The 15937-nt window shown below is 43.8% G+C and overlaps 1 protein-coding gene across 9 annotated transcripts in view; it reads right to left on the bottom strand.

The window, feature by feature from the left end:
• Dclk1 (doublecortin like kinase 1) overlaps window positions 1-15937 on the bottom strand; it is a 278154-nt gene that overhangs the window by 38980 nt on the left and 223237 nt on the right. For all 9 annotated transcript variants that reach the window (XM_026778638.1, XM_013348343.2, XM_005343991.2 and 6 more), the window contains 4 exons: window positions 15432-15489; window positions 14897-15016; window positions 12920-13066; window positions 2208-2341 (listed from right to left, as the gene is read on the bottom strand). In XM_026778638.1, coding sequence (XP_026634439.1) covers window positions 2208-2341; window positions 12920-13066; window positions 14897-15016; window positions 15432-15489 — 459 coding nt within the window. The remainder of the gene's footprint in view (window positions 1-2207; window positions 2342-12919; window positions 13067-14896; window positions 15017-15431; window positions 15490-15937) is intronic.

Genomic DNA, 15937 nt, shown 5'->3' with positions numbered 1-15937 from the left:
ACTAGCTCTGTAGACCAGGCTGGTCTTGAACTCACAGAGATCCGCCTGCCTCTGTCTCCCGAGTGCTGGGATTAAAGGCGTGCGCCACCATCGCCCGGCGATATAATTATATTTTGACTTTAAAAAAATTGCATCACATAAAAAGTATATCTACAAAGAAGCAAAAAGTAGCTAGGCAGTGGTGTCATGTGCCTTTAATCCCAGCACTCGGGAGGCAGAGGCAAGGATCTCTGTGAGTTTGAGACTAGCCTGGTCTACAAGAACTAGTTCCAGGACAGGCTCCAAAATCTACTGAGAAACCATGTCTCAAAAAAAAAAAAAAAAAAGGAAAAGTAAACAGAACAGTACTAGAGAGATGGCTCAGCAGTTAAGAGCAGTGGCTGCTTTGCAGAAGACCCAGGTTCTGTTCCCAGCACCCACATGGCAGCTTGCATATGCAACTCTAGTTCCAGGGGATCCGACGCCCTCTTATGGCCTCCATAGGCACTTCATGCATGTGGTGGAAAGACATACAAGCTGTTTATAAACATAAAATAAAAACAAACTTTTTAAAAAAAAAGATAAATTGGAAAAGACTGAGGATCGTGAACACACACACACACACACACACTACTACAAGCCTGGGCTGATACGTTTGCTGTGGACATTTTAATTTTTAGATAGGGTTGGGTCCAAATACCCTTGATTTAGAAGCAGCAATTAAAGATTATTTTTTAGTTTCTAAAGTATGATATACATCATCTTATTTCTTCCCCCTCAAACACTGTAGACTGGACAAAATAAATATCAAGTATTTTATAGAAGATAGAACGGGTCCAGTGGGTGAGTAATTTTGGTCAAGATCACACTGTGTCTCAGCAGCAGAGCTGGACTCCAACTAAGCGCCCAACTACATCCTCTTTCTACTCAACGCACACAGTAGGCATTAAGATATGCCCTGGCCAGAAAGCTGCTAAGTAGAGGCAGTGTTACCGAGGGTTGGCAGCCAACGTGCTTGTGTAAGTTTCCAAATCATTCAAATTTGGCTAACCAAATAGTCCCCAGGGCTGAGGAGACGGCTCAGTGAGTAAAATAGTTTCTATCCAGCTTGGTGACTGGAGTTTGAATTCCTGGGCCTGTGTATTAGAAAGAGAAAGCTGTCTTCTAAAACTTCCTAAAAGTTGAATTCTGACCTCCACATACATGTAAATAGATAAAAGAACAAGGAGTCCTGCAGATTCCCTCAGGAGGCTTACTTGTTTGTGTGTTCTGTCTTTTTGTCTTTTGGGTATAAGTTTATGTCATGAGTGAAGAGAATACTCGGGGCTGGGAGGTAGCTCAGAGGCAGACTGCTTCTACAGTGTGCCAAACACCTTGGGTTCAATCCTTTGCAGCAGAACACAAACACAAAAAAAAGCAAGAAAAAAGGGGCTGTGTTCCGCTTCTCACGCATCGCCCTTCCCAGTCCTTTGGTTGAAGGGGAGCATTTCAGATCTCTGGCTGTGGCTCTTGGTAACAGAATTAAAAGCAAGACAAAACAAAACAAAAAGCTGATAAAGCCTGCATTTTAAGTCACCCTGAGTTCAAATCCCAATTCAGTCTCTAGGGAGTCATGTGACTACAGGCCACTTAGCCCACTGGATGACAAATCTCCACATATTCACCTGGGAAATGGCAGAAGCATTGTGCACCACCAGAGTGAGAACTGAGCAGAGTTTAAGACTTGGCACAAAGTAGGCCCCTTCGGAATGGGTTGCTCCCCTCTCAATCTAGGGCAGCACACACACCAGCCAATAGCTCATGGCCGTCGGAGGTCCAAGACATTTGTTTTCCTTAGAGAAGCAATAGCTAAGACGGCTAAAACGAGGCCAAGGTATAAAGCTAGGTGAGAAAAACGACCAGAGGGGAATTTATAACAGTATCTCATTCTTTTATATTTAAAGTGATTTAATTACTATTGATATATGTTTCTCCACTTATCTGGACATTTATTGATTTTTTTATGATTAATAATTGCTTTACCTTTGGCAGAGACCAAATGCAGTCTTTAAACAGGATGACAGTCACTGGCAACTTGCTTGGGAAGACAAAGAAAAATGGCTTGCTGAACAGGTGGGGGAGAGGAGAGAAAGGGGAGGGGAGAGAGAGTTGGCTAATTCTGTCCATGCCCACAGCTCTTTTATGATTCTTACTCCTTCGCAAGTTCTAAAGCCAAGGGGAGCACTCACCCAGTCTCTGCAATGATTTCAGGAGCCACATATGTTGGGGTGCCACAGACTGTGTACAAGGGGCCATCAACAATGGTGGCCAGACCAAAGTCACCCAACTTGAGTGACTTACTGCCATCCTGGTGCTCATACACCTAAAATAAAGGTAAAGAGAGTTAAAGGCCTTAGAGCCAAGAGCACTGAGCCTTAAGGTTAATGCGAATGAAACAGACAACAAAGGCCCGGGCAATCACGCATGGATAGCCATTCCAGAACATCTTGCCTTGATTTCATGGCAACATTTGAGGCAAGGAAGGAATGGCAAATGGAAATTTGTTTAGCAAATAATGGGGGCATTTAGACAACAAGATGGAGGAGCTCATGGAAATGATGATGTGGGGGCTGGGGATATGGCTCAGTGGGCAAAGATGATGCCACCGAGCCTGATGATACAAGTTCATCCCAGGACCCATGCATGTGGTGGACAGATAGACAGACACACACACTGACGCACACACTCACACACACACACACACACTCACACATACACACACACACTCACACACACACTCACACACACTCACACACATATACGCATCTACACAAACACAAACCATCTCACACTCTCACACACTCATACAATTGTCTCACCCATATATCCACTCACACACACACACACTCAAATAATATATACACAAACATATTCATTCATACATATGCAAACACATACTCACAATACACACACACTCTCTCACACACACATACACATAGACACACAATACACACAGCAAATAATAAATAAAAGTGAACACAAATTAAATGGTAATATAGGTTCATATTTACTGAACTGAGTTATACTTGGGAAGTGAGGATAGGATCTTCAGGTTGTTTTGTATACATGTTAAAAACACATGAGACCAAAATCTGAAATAACAGTAGGAACTGGCATTCCTATTCTAGGAAGCAATTACGAAGATTTTTCTCTTTGCCTATCTGCATTTGATGTTTTCCACAAAAGGAAAACCAGAGAGTCTCCCACTCTGAACACACCATTCATGAAAGTAGTCACTTCCTTCCCACATACCACCCTTCAGTAATAGAACAAAACATCCACGCAGATATTAAAATATTTTGTTTTCAGTGCCCCACATTTCCAGCAGGATCCATTTCTAATTTTTATTAATAATTGAAGAGCATGTTAACATCTCATTTCACCTGTGGCAATCTGGAAAGATTTAGTGGGTGTAGAGCCAGCACTCGGCCTAGCGTTCCTTATTAGGGCAGTAAGTCTGCAGTCTTCCTCTGAACAAATCAAAACAAGCAGGCTCGTGCCTCTTAGGCAAATATGTAAACTCCTTAATGGTAGCCCAAGACGGCACCAGTAGGAGTTTTTTTAAAAAGCAGCCCAAACAACTTCATTGATTACAAAAAGGGTAAAGGGGCACGCAGAATTCTCACTCGGTGCCCTCTCCTGGGAGCAGTAGGCTGGAGAAAGCCACAGGTCAATCCTGTTTCCAGATCTCAAGAACAGTCTTCAAGAGACCTTCCAAAGGAATGGCCTAGCTTTTGACATTTATCAAGATAATTTACCCAGCAAGTTGAGGCTTGCTCGTTCCTCTGTTATTCCTTGCCAAAGCGGTCACTTGCTGAAGCAGCGTGGGCCTCTTGCACAGCAAGGCACATCTCCACATACCAGGAGCACTACTACAGGCTACCTCCATCTGCCTTGGCATGCCACCGAGGCACTGGGGCAGATGTTTGGCCAGCTCAGCTGCAGGGTCAGCGATGACCAATTGGAGCTGACTGTTTCGGTGAGATAGATCTACTTCTCAGGGGCAACTATCTTTTCTGTATAGAAATGATGCATCTACATGTTATCCACACTCACAGTGGGGACTCTGTCTCTGGGGTTCTGGATCCTGATCAAGTTTGGTCTGCCCTTGGCTAGGCATCCAAAGACTTAAGCAATCACCTGCACAGTTTGGCTGCTTGGGAAAAGACAGACACGCGTCCAGTTGTCCTCTGGAGTGGACTTAACGAAGCAGCTGCATGGGTTTAAGTTAGCACTTGCAGGCACCAGATCTACGAAACACTATAGTTTCTCCAGCCTAAATGCTATCGCGCTGGCCGTTCTGGTCATCCAAACATAAGCAAATGTTTTCCATGAAAGGAAACCTGAGATGGGGCCACTGAGATTGGCTGTCTAGTTCATTTCCCGTACAGACCAGAGCTGTTTACCTCCTGAATTCCATTTTGGTATCAATAACTTTTCTAAATTGCAGAATGCCCTCTTGCTTTGATGTTGTGTGGGGTCTGAGCACTCACTATGTGTGCTTTGCCAAGCTGAGCAGATTATGATATATATTCAACCCCATTTGTACAGGAAGTATCCCACCCCTACACACAGTATCTGTATCACCGAGCTGCAGTCACAAGTTTGGGAAAACCAGATGTTAGAGGACGCAGTCATCAGAGGCTTGTTGTGGTTCTGGATATGGCTATAATTTCCGCACAGGAGGGCCACTAATGATTGCCGTTTTAATAGGAATTCTGTCTAAGTGCATACAAATTATATTTAATACAGATGAACAATGTAGTTGAGATGAAGGAAAATGTTAAGAACTGGGGTTCACCCTCCAGCACTGCAATAGACAAACAAACAAACAAACAAAACCCCAAAACCCCAACCAGCAAAAGGAAAAGAAAACACAAGCATGCTGTGTAAAACAATGGAGGCATCCTTTAAAATATTAGTGGGCCCACACACTGCGAAACATTTACATATATTGAAGCTATACTTTTGTATTCGTTTTTTATTCCTTTAATCACACACACGTGCAATTACCCCTCTGCTTTTTTAATATTTGAAAACTGTGCAGTTTTCACGCGTGTAAAGAGACTCAAGTTGTCGCCTGGCAGGACAGACAAACAGCTTGGAGACAAAGGTGAACTCCATGTAACTGAGAACATTTCAAGACACCAGGCCTCTGCGAAAGCTTTCACAAAACGCTTTTGCAGGTGGATGAATATCTGCCCAGGCCTCTAGTTGGGAATTCTGTTTAACTTGTTGTCAGGCAGGGCAGGAAGCAAGGTTACTTTGGGGTTTCTCCTCTGTCAACACTGTGGGAGAAGGGTGGAGAAGAGTGGGCTCAGCGTTTGTTCTCGTCCAATGGGAGTGCCCCTTTCTGACATGGCGCACTGAGCTCTCACAAATGGGGCTCATAACGCGTGCTGGCTGCAACCAGAGGGCATTAATTCTATTTTGGTTGCTTTGTTTGTTTTGATTTTCTTTTTTTGAGACACAGTTTCTTTGCAGAGGCCTGGCTGTCCTGGAACTAACTCTGTAGACCAGGCTGGCCTTGAACTCGCAGAGATCTGCCTGCCACTGCCTCCTGAGTAAGGGGATTTACAGGGATGCACCAATGAGGCGCATCAGACCTGTGACCAGTGAGGCCCCTTGTAGATGTAACTAAAACTGTATTTTAAAAAAATCGCAACTTTCTCAATTCATTTGTTTGTGGTGTATGCATTCTTAAAGCTATCTGTACATGGTATTTCCATGGCGACCCCGAATTCATGTGGAACCAAGGTTTTAAGAGTTCAAAAAACATGAGGGGTTGCTTACAAATTCCTATTTAAGATGCTAAAGCCTCAGGGTGGAAGAAATGGCTCAGCCATTCAAAGCACTTTCTGTTTTCCCAGAGGACCCAAGTTTGGTACCTAGCACCCATATCTTGTGGTTCACAACTACCTGCAACTCTAGCTCCAGGGCATCTGACACCCTCCTCTGGTCCCCATGGGCACTGTGCTCATGTGAACACACACACTCAAAAACAAAATTTTAAAGTTGCTGTCAAGCTCCACAAAATGAAATGCAAGCTTATTTAAAAAAAAAAAAAAGGCAAGTCTCAGAATGAATTCTGAGGTTCTGTTGGGGCAGCTCTCCACACTGTGACCATGTGACCAGTCCTCAGGAAGGGTGCTACCAGACTCCAAGTACAGGCCTGACAGCCTGACCCCCTGAGTTGGGCTCCGGTACAGGGGGACCATTTTGCCACGACTGTATGTTAAAGCCTCTATAAAACATGACCCCCACGTTGGGCGGGAGCACATTAATTGTCAGTCAAGGAGTTCACAACACGAGGTATAATTTAACATTCATCCCAGGCCCCTTAAATACTATAGCTGTTCCCCCACATTTTAAACACTGAGGGGCTATTAAAAAGACGGGGATTAGTGCAAATTACCCAGCATGTAGTGCTCGCACTGTTTTAACTAAGCAATAAAACTCTGTAATTGTACAACACTAATTGAATGCAGCTCCGCGTAATTGTGGGCTGCCATATGCATCCTATTACGGTAAAGGCTGTCAGGGTTGTGTAAGCTATCCTTGTGATCATTGCAGATGGCTACAGTCAGGGAAGTGGTTCTCTTGGGTTTATTGTATGGCCATAAAGACATCTCATGGTTTGACAGACTAAATGTGTCAAATGACAACAATTATGAAAAAGGTTTCAATTAGAAGCGGAGGGCGCGCCCTACAGGGGATCAATATATGGAAAATTCCGCATATAGATTTAGGAGATGCCGGCCTTTATTTTTAAAGGTGGCTTTATTTTGGGGTCGTTGGGGGTTATCTGGAGTTTCGGGTTGGCTGTAACCTGTTGAACAGTAGGTATTTGGACATCTGCTGACTTCTCTCGGATGGAAAGCTGAGACCATTTGGAAAAGTTTTTTCTTTGAAAAAAATTAATATATACTCATAAAACTTCAGCAGTGACCATAAAATATGAAAAGTCACAGATAACCTGAGCCTGGTCAAGTGGTTTCTGAGATTTGTCTTATGGGGGAGGAGAAGCTGAATGATAAAACAGACGTGTTAGAAACGCACAGCTCCCAGAGCTGCTACAAATTCAAGGCTAGTCCTGCTGCAGCAATGGCCGGCGACTCGCTAGTAACCGTGGAAATAGCTTCACAGAACGGATCAGTGGAAACTCACAGTGACTTCACCAAATAGACTTGACAAAGTGGCGTGAAATGGACAAAGCCGTGAGAAGGGCTCAGTTTCCCTTTTATTATATATGGAGTCCCTTTAAAAAGAGGCTGATTTTCCTGCAGCCGTGGCATATGGCCCTCACAAAATGCTCTTTAAGAAATGGTTTGAATCTAAGTCTTTAATCCTCAAGAAGCAAAGGAGAGTCATACGTAAGTGGGGAATTATTTTGCAAAACGTATTTTGTGACTGTAGCCTCTTATTAAGTTAGACTTCTTGGGAAAAAAAAACCCCATGAGGCTAAAAAAATAAAAAAGCATATAAAAAAAAAAACCCATTTCATTCCCCCGTGTCAAATATTTCAGAAACCACGAGTTAAATGAAATAATGAGGCTGATAAGAACTTGATACAGGCCAGGAAGGAATACGCAATGGGCAAGGTTTCAATATTAAGAGAAATAAAATCTCTTGTTTGCGCACCGCACTGGAGATATCCTGGAAGGGAACGACGTGAACGGAAACCTCAGGAAACCAAATTTTCACTCCCAATTCAGAAATCATCATGGAGTCATCTACACGGGCGATGCAGCTGCAGGGGCGCGTTCCAGATCCTGTCAGGAACAGGATCCGAGGACTTCTGTCCAAACCAAGGAAACTTAATAACACAGCAATTTTATAAAAAAGCATTAGATTTTAGTCACGCGATTAATAGCGCATATATCACTGTAGAAAAATATATTAGGCAAGCTAGATCACTGTGAATGAAAAGAAACTGAACCCAGCTAGAGTCTTCACACCATAGGTGTGACTTCCAGAACTTTCTCGTATGCGGCGTCTAAGGACTGAGTACAAATCCACTTGGTGGCATTCTGCCCATGGCCTGTAGACTGCTTCTAACTGTGCCCACGGCCGCTAACAATGCCAATAATCCCACATCTAAATGGATTTATTTGGGGATCGAGAGTCTTGGGTTTGAGACACAAGGGCATTCCTTACCTCTTGTCTAGCGTTGTCTTGAGTGGAGACTAAGCAGTCACAGGGCACAAATGGACGCTGAGCTTGGGTGAGCCATCCATTGAGTACAGTGAGAAGGGCCGGGGCACGGTGCCACTCCACGGGCATTGTGGAATTGCAAAGCATTGGGCAGGGGGCTCTGAGAGAGTTCCTTACTGAGAGAAGCAGATTCTCTGAGAAACTACATCTGTATATTGATATACCAATATCTGTATCTAGCTCTATCATCTGTATCTCCTTATAGAATTAGAGAGAAAGATGGTTCTATGCATATACTCTTTTTAAAAAATGAAGACAATCTGTTTCCTTTTATATTATAATGAAAAGATTGATTTACTTATATTTTTGCCAGTAAAAACTAAATTCTGTGAGGTTATGTCATTTTTTTTTTTTTTAAGATCCATCAATTTCCTAAACTGGTGAGAGATGGATGAGTTTTGTTGCCAGGGGATTTTACATCTGTTAGTCACCCTCAAAACCTTCATGAGTTAAAGGTTAGCTTCTTTACCTTTTTCTAAAAATGTTTTTTATTGTTTGAAAATTTCATACATGTATATGATATATTTTGATCAAACCCGCCTCCCATTTTCTCTCCTTCAAATTCTTCCCCTACTCAGCACCCACTTCCCCCTGCCAACTTCATGTGTTCTTTTCTGAAAACCTACTGGGTTCACTTTGTGATGCCCACGTGTGCCTGGGTGCAAGACAGTCTGCTGCAGCATTGAGCTTCTCAGGGCTGGCATTATTTAGATAAAACTGACTTTCCCTGCCCCAGCAGCCGTTCATGGCCAATAGCTCCTCAGATAAGGGCGAGATTTCATGAATCCCTCCCCATACATGCATGCTGGGATTTTGGCCAGCATGGTTGGGGCAAGACTTACATATGGAGCCACTGTGTGTTCATGTGTGCAATGGCCCTGTTGTGTCCAACAAATACACTTAGTCATCATCTGTCTTGTTTGGTACATACATACTAGTCCCATGCCGGAGTGAGGCTGGGGGATTACTGTGCCATCCCTGCCCTCCGAGAGGTGTATGTGGGCGCGAAGGTGACTCTTGGGTAATTGAGTTGAGAAGTGGTCTGTGACCCTCTGTCCTCTATTCTTTAAGGAAGCGCCACTCACTCCCATGCTTGGCCCATCCATTCGCTCACCCATTTGCCACCCAGCCATTTGATTATGAAATGCTGGGCTTGATAACATGCAAAACAAATAAGCACACAGATGACAAGGAGGAAAAGTGTTAAGGTTGGTGAGAAAATCAGTTTCTAAATTCTGTTCTCACTGGCTCAGTTGTCAGTTCTCCCCTAAAGTGTAGCAGAACCCACTGCGACAGAGGAGGCCACGTTTTCCCATCAAATTCCTTTGACCTTACCAAACACGGATCAATCACTTGCAAGATCAGTACAGATCTTTAAAGCAATGCTACATTTTAGTATTTGCGCTGTTAGAGTTAACAGTAAAACATGCCCAGAATTCTGTATACCCAATTATACTACGTAAAATGAAATCTATATTTGACACTTATAAAAGTAACTGTGCTAGCTACAAATATTTCCATCAAACATTTAACTAGCAGAGGACTTGTTAACAATGAAACAATTCAGAAGGATGTTGGGGTCTCTTAATGAAAGAGCCGAGCTGAAGGTGGAAGGAGGGATTGGTCTGTATCTGCTAAGTTTCCTGTAGGCAGTAAACACATCCAAACTTTTATACTAAGTTTACTGCAATTAGATCTATGTTTTGCCACAAGACAGGAAAAATTATATGTGGGTGAACAGTAAAAATTTAAAAGCAATGACAATAGAAGATGAGAGGTGGCATCTTCCTGTGTACAATGTTACTGTGAAGCGGTTTGTGGTTTTTGCCACAAGTAAAAGGGAGATAAAAAGGAAAGAGCCTGACGTAAAACCCCCATGAAGGAGGCTTGGGGGGATTAAGGAGCTTGTGCAAGGTCACAAAACATGACAGCACTAGAGCTGTGGCTTTTGTAAGTTCTGGGGCTGTGAAGGTGTGGCCCCCACAATGGCTCGCTCCCATTCCTGAGGAGATCTCAACAGCATTTGGAACCAAGAGCGATCTCATGCGTAATTAGAAATGTTATTTTCATTCCACTAAATGTGCTCTGCTTTTCTATTTCTTCTGTGATGGATTTATCACCAAGAAAACACACCAATCCCATCTTCTCACAGTAGGAAATCACTGCAGTGGGGAAGCAAATCTATTCATTTTTCATGTGGATATTTTCAAAATTATGAATAGCTGCAATAGTTTCTTTGTATATTTCAAATGAAAGCAGGAGAGGGGAAGAAAAAGAGAAGAGTATATATATTTTCTTTCTGGTTCATTTACTTTAAAGTATGTTCCAATGATCACAGAATTTAAAAATATCCTGCAAACTACATTTAAAAAAAAGCACTCTGCTATGCAATCTTAGACGGTATTTACGGAAATAGACAATGGTTTGCTGAGAAACAAATAAACAATGGGTGCCCCAAACCTGTGCCATGGAGGGAAATGAAACCTTTACTCTCTAATCACGGAGGCTTGGGCCTAAAAAAGTTACTCAACAAAGCCCCGCTTGTAAGTCTGTTCCCATGAGGCAATGCCACATGAGTCAGGATACAGGAGTAATGACTGTGGATGACAGAAAATTGCCGCTGTTCATGGAGGCAGCTAGGCAGAGAGAATGTTTAGGCTGCTGCAGGGGTTTGGAATTTGAGGTGCAATTAAGTCAGACCTCTGCCATTTGACCTCGGCCACTTGCATGAGCCAGCCGCTACAAGATTACCGACATAATTGCAAAGAGCTAATTGGGTGCAAATTTATTCCATGAATGCCTGCCTTTTATGCCTGAATGTCAACCCCATGAAGGAATGTGTCTAGTTCCCTGGCACGGGACCTGGCCCACAGTGGCACTTGCTTAGTCTCCTCCTGATTCAGAGCACACTGCCGTCTAGGGACTTTGTGGGTCAGAACTCAGTTGAGATCTTGAGTTTTCTACTTGCATATTATATTATCACCTTGGGCAAGTCATTTAAACTCTAGGCACCCAGTTTCTTTACCTGTGAATTGGAGGAGTTAAAATTTTTACTCCACATGGTGGCTGTGGTTCAAACAAGATACTAGGTATTTTTAAAAGCCTCTAACATGAAGCTGAACACGTAAGTGATTCTACAGTAGCAAACCTAATCAGCTTTGATTTTTGAGGTGGGAGTTAAGATACACTTGTGGATTTATTTTAATTTTTTTGAGGGTCTCACTATGTAGCTTTGGTCATCCTGGAACTCACAATCTAGACCAGGCTGGCCTCCAACTCCCAGAGATCTGCCTGCCTCTATCTCCTCAGTGCTGATATTAAAAGTGTGTGCTACCACACCTGGTACAATCATTCTGATGACCTCATGCAGCTGGCTGCAGGGTCACCAGACATCAATTTCTGATTTAGCAGAGCGGTATTAAGGCTCTTAATACACTAATCTGCACTTTAAATATCTGCAAAAGTGGAAAACAAAAGAGAAAAAAAAATGGCCATCTTTGGGTGGCTGGGAGAACAATCACTTTCAGTTTCTAGCCCAAAGGATCAGTAGAAGCTGTGCTACTCCGTTTCCCAGTGTAGCTCCGCCCACCTCGTTTCTGCTTCCATCTGGACCACCTGGACTGTGGGCACGAGACGGAACCTCATTTGATGGCACAAAGAACTCAGACAGGGAAATTATAAACAGCAAAGCAAACAGAAAGGAAAGAAAGACATCAGGGCTTTGGGCTATTGTCTGCTTTACTTTGTTTTAGATAAAGGTCACGATGTAGCCCAGGCTGGTCTTGAACTTCCTATGTAGCCAAGGATGGCTTTCAACTTCTGACCAAGCCATTTGCCTACCTTCCAAGTGCTGGTGTTACTGGCTTGTACCACCATAGCCAGTTTTATGCTGTTCTGGGGATCAGAACCCAAGGATTCATAAAGGCTAGGCAAACAGTTTACCAACTGAGCCACACATCCCCACACAACCCATTTTCTAAAATATCTTTTCCTGTGGATTTTTTTTTTTTTGCACTGAAGTGATAACATCTACTTCTTATGGGGAGTCTGGGTCCCCGCACCTACAGACAAGCCAGGCCTGATGGCACACGCCTGTAGTCCCAGAACCGAGGAGGTGAAGACAGGAGGACACAGGTGTGCTGCTGGCTGAATGTGCTGAATGGGCTCTGGCTTCAGTGAGCAACTCTGTGACGAAATATAAGGAGGCTGGGAAGGAGGACACTGGACGCGCGCGCACACACACACACACACACACACACACACACACACACACGGACCTCAGGTCATCACGCGACCACACCCACTCTGTGCACACATGTGGACACACACGCTCCCTCCCTCCCCTCCACACACAAGAGTTTCTTTTCTCTTAAGTTAGAAGAGTACAAGTTCAGCCGTGGAAATGCTCCTATGCACTATTTGGTCCGAGCCCATAATGTTAACTACCAGTCATTCTTTGACTGTTTTTCAGAATGTTGTTCCCGTTCTTAAGAAATCAGTGTTCTTGAGGGTATAAGAGCTCTTATAGATCACCTTGAAGAGACACTAAGAACAGTGGAAATGGGCCCAGGAGGCAAACAGCTAAAAAGAAAGAAGAGGAAAAAAAGACGTGTGTGTGTGTGGGGGGGTGTCCATTCACTAGGGAGGCCTTGGAAGCCAAGCTGCCAGAGGACAGCTTTCCTCTTACCAGCAGGTTCTCCGGCTTGATGTCACGGTGGACGATGTTCAGGCTGTGCAGGTATTTGATGGCACTGGCCAGGTTGTACAGCATCCCACTGGCATCTCGCTCTGTGTATTTGCTAGTGGAAGTGATGGCATCGAAAAGGTCTCCGCCCTGGAAGAGAGCAGCTGGCTGAGCCGGGTACTGACAGATGGACCAATAGGCTGCCCACGGAGGGGACTGACAAACCAGAAAGGAGATGAAGAACGGACTAGAATGTGGGGGTTCCTAAGGGCTTTCTCGGCTTCTGCTTTGAGAAAGACTCTCTGGTGACTTCTCTCCCCGGTATGGGAGATAGTGACATTTTATCCTAAGCTTAAGGAAAAGCTGTGATGAGACTCTGACAGCAGACACGTGACTGCCTCCGCAGCCTCTCTCCAGGGAAGAGGAGGTGGAACTGGGTTCCCTCTGAGAAGCCTCATGTTGGGGGATTCTGGTGACATGTGCTACCTGCCACACACCAACTGCCAGCTGAAGTACAAATTCAGAGTCCTAAAACTCCCCCAGAAAGACAGGTAATTCTGCAAGCTCTGTCCTTAACAGAATGTTCTTCTGCCTTTGAAATTATTAAGACACGTGCGAAACACACACTCTTTCTCTCTCTCGCTCTCTTTGACTTGCTAAATTTAGTTCTCTTGGAGTGGGCGATGAGCTTTTTCAATAATGTGTTTCTCTGTAAGGAATGGAAAATGGGACCCACAGCCTGTTCTGAAGACAAGAAAGACAGGGAGAGAGGGAGGGCAAGATGGGAACACCAAAGACAATTTCCTGGTTCTATTCTTCTGAGTCTTTGCTTCCCGTGGTCCTTTATACTTTATCAGCACTCAGTCAACCAATGATTTAGACCTGATATTAAGCTGCACTTATCTGAAGTCCTTTCAGAGACTTTGGGTATGCTTTACTAAAAGTATTTACATCATGATAGGACATTGACTACAAAACAGCTGACCCCAGAGCCCAAACACATTCAGATGTCTGTAACTCCATAGTGAGCAACTTTATTTCCCCTTTAAACACAGCAAATAAATAAATAAATAAATAAATAAACAAACAAACAAACAAATGAGACATAGCCCTGTAGGCTGTCAGGTTTCAGGTTTCACAAACTGTGCTGGCATGTGTGTCCCATGTGCAACTTCCACCCTGGAATTCTCTCTCCCTGTTGGCCAAGCAATGGTTCTTCCACGAACAAACCTAAACAAATGTTTTCTCTCTCTGCTTCCTGTTTCTCTCAAAGACCCGGCTGTCACACAGGTATGAAGTTTGTTTCTGAGCCACTGGCGGATGCGGGATGGTCTCTGTGGTCTAGCTGAACCCCTTACCCTTAGTTAGACAGCAGGATATGTGTGGTTTTATGAGACAGCCTGCAAAGAATCAGGTGCTGTCCTGGTGCCCAAGGCTCCAGGCCTCAAGGCGGTTCTTTCTGGCGCAGACAGGATGCTTTCCCCCTAGTTGAGACATCTTAGTTTTGCAGATAGAATTCACGAAGGCTGTGAAGCTCAGGGAAGGGCTTTGCTGTACTCATCAGGCCGGCTTACAGTTGGCCATCAGACTGAGATCTGTCCCCAGATGCATCATCAAACACCTCTATTTCTCATCCCCAAATTTCACTTGGTCTCACCTTCCCCACAAAAATCCACCTACAGGGAGCTGACTGATAAAACTTCGGTAATTCATTATATTTATAATAGTGCACAGCAGAGCAACAGGAGTGAGCTGAAGCTGTTGGTTTAAAGAACCGTGCTATGGTGAAATTCTATTCTGTGAGCTGGAGACTATATAATCTACAAGGTAAGTAAAGTAGCGATTCGGTAAAATGTCTATAAAAATTGCAACACATAAAAGGACCTCTCTTTGGTCAAAGGACAGTTTAACATTTTTACCACAATGTTGGCATGTTCTGGTCATCACCAATCTCAAACATGACAATGGAAGAACACTCACCTTCACTAACTCCATGACAAGGTACAGCTCAGTGGGCACATCCATCTCTTCGATCAAGAGGACAATGTTGGGGTGCTTCACCCTCCTCAAGATAGACACCTCGTTCTGGATCATGTGCTCCTGTGCAAGGGAGAAGCCGTTTTAATACACTCAAAATGTATGAGGAACCAACTCAAGACAGGACAACCACCTGAAGACAAGGGAGATGCATTTTGGGGAGACGCAACAGCATTCTGAAGACCCTAAAATAATCCAACTCAAGACACATCATGACGACTATAATTTTCTAGAAAATGACAGGATGAATCTTAGACAACAAATGTAAAGGGAGACAATAAAGCGAGCAGAGGGGGAAAATGAAATCAAATCTTCCTGACTATTTTTATTCCAGAATTATGTATATGACTGAACGTCCCCCTAAGTTTGTGACATTCTGTTTCATCAGAAGGCATCTCTTGCGCTGCACTGGGTTAAGAAAACGGTTGACATTTCTACCCTTGAATGCAAACTTCACAAGAGTAAACCTGGTACGTACTTTGCCTCGACATTTGCTTTTCTTGATGATTTTCAGGGCATACTCCCGAGCAGTTGACCTGCAAAGAGAAAATTTTTAAAGTAAAACTTAATTTGGGATCAACTGAGTCCTTTCGTTGGGAGTTAATCTCTTGCTTGTAGGTCTCAGCATTTCTATTTTTGAAAGGGCTCTGTTCTTTCTGTACAAAGCAGTCTGCAGATGTTTGTGGGTTTACCCCAACTAAGGACAATGAATCTGTTAGCACAGACGGATCTGGATTAATGCAGCCACGTTTAAACAGGAAACACGCCACTGTGGCTGTTTCAGCTCTGCTAAGTTGCTGTCCCTTTTCCTGGAAGTCACCAGCAAGGTTGCAAAGCCCCCGTCTGTAATTGTCTTTTTGCTACTCTTTTAATTATCCACCACCCCTGCCACACACAGGGCTTCCCTAAATGGCTGGCCTCAAACCGATGATCCTCCTGCATCAGCTACTGGAGTGCTGGGAGTCTAAGTGTGATCTGTTGTGC

This window comes from Microtus ochrogaster, chromosome 1, assembly GCF_000317375.1.
Source record: "Microtus ochrogaster isolate Prairie Vole_2 chromosome 1, MicOch1.0, whole genome shotgun sequence".
NCBI classification, from domain to species: Eukaryota; Metazoa; Chordata; class Mammalia; order Rodentia; family Cricetidae; genus Microtus; species Microtus ochrogaster.
The sequence above is the reverse complement of the archived record's forward strand: the minus strand, read 5'-3'. Positions and strand labels throughout refer to the sequence as shown.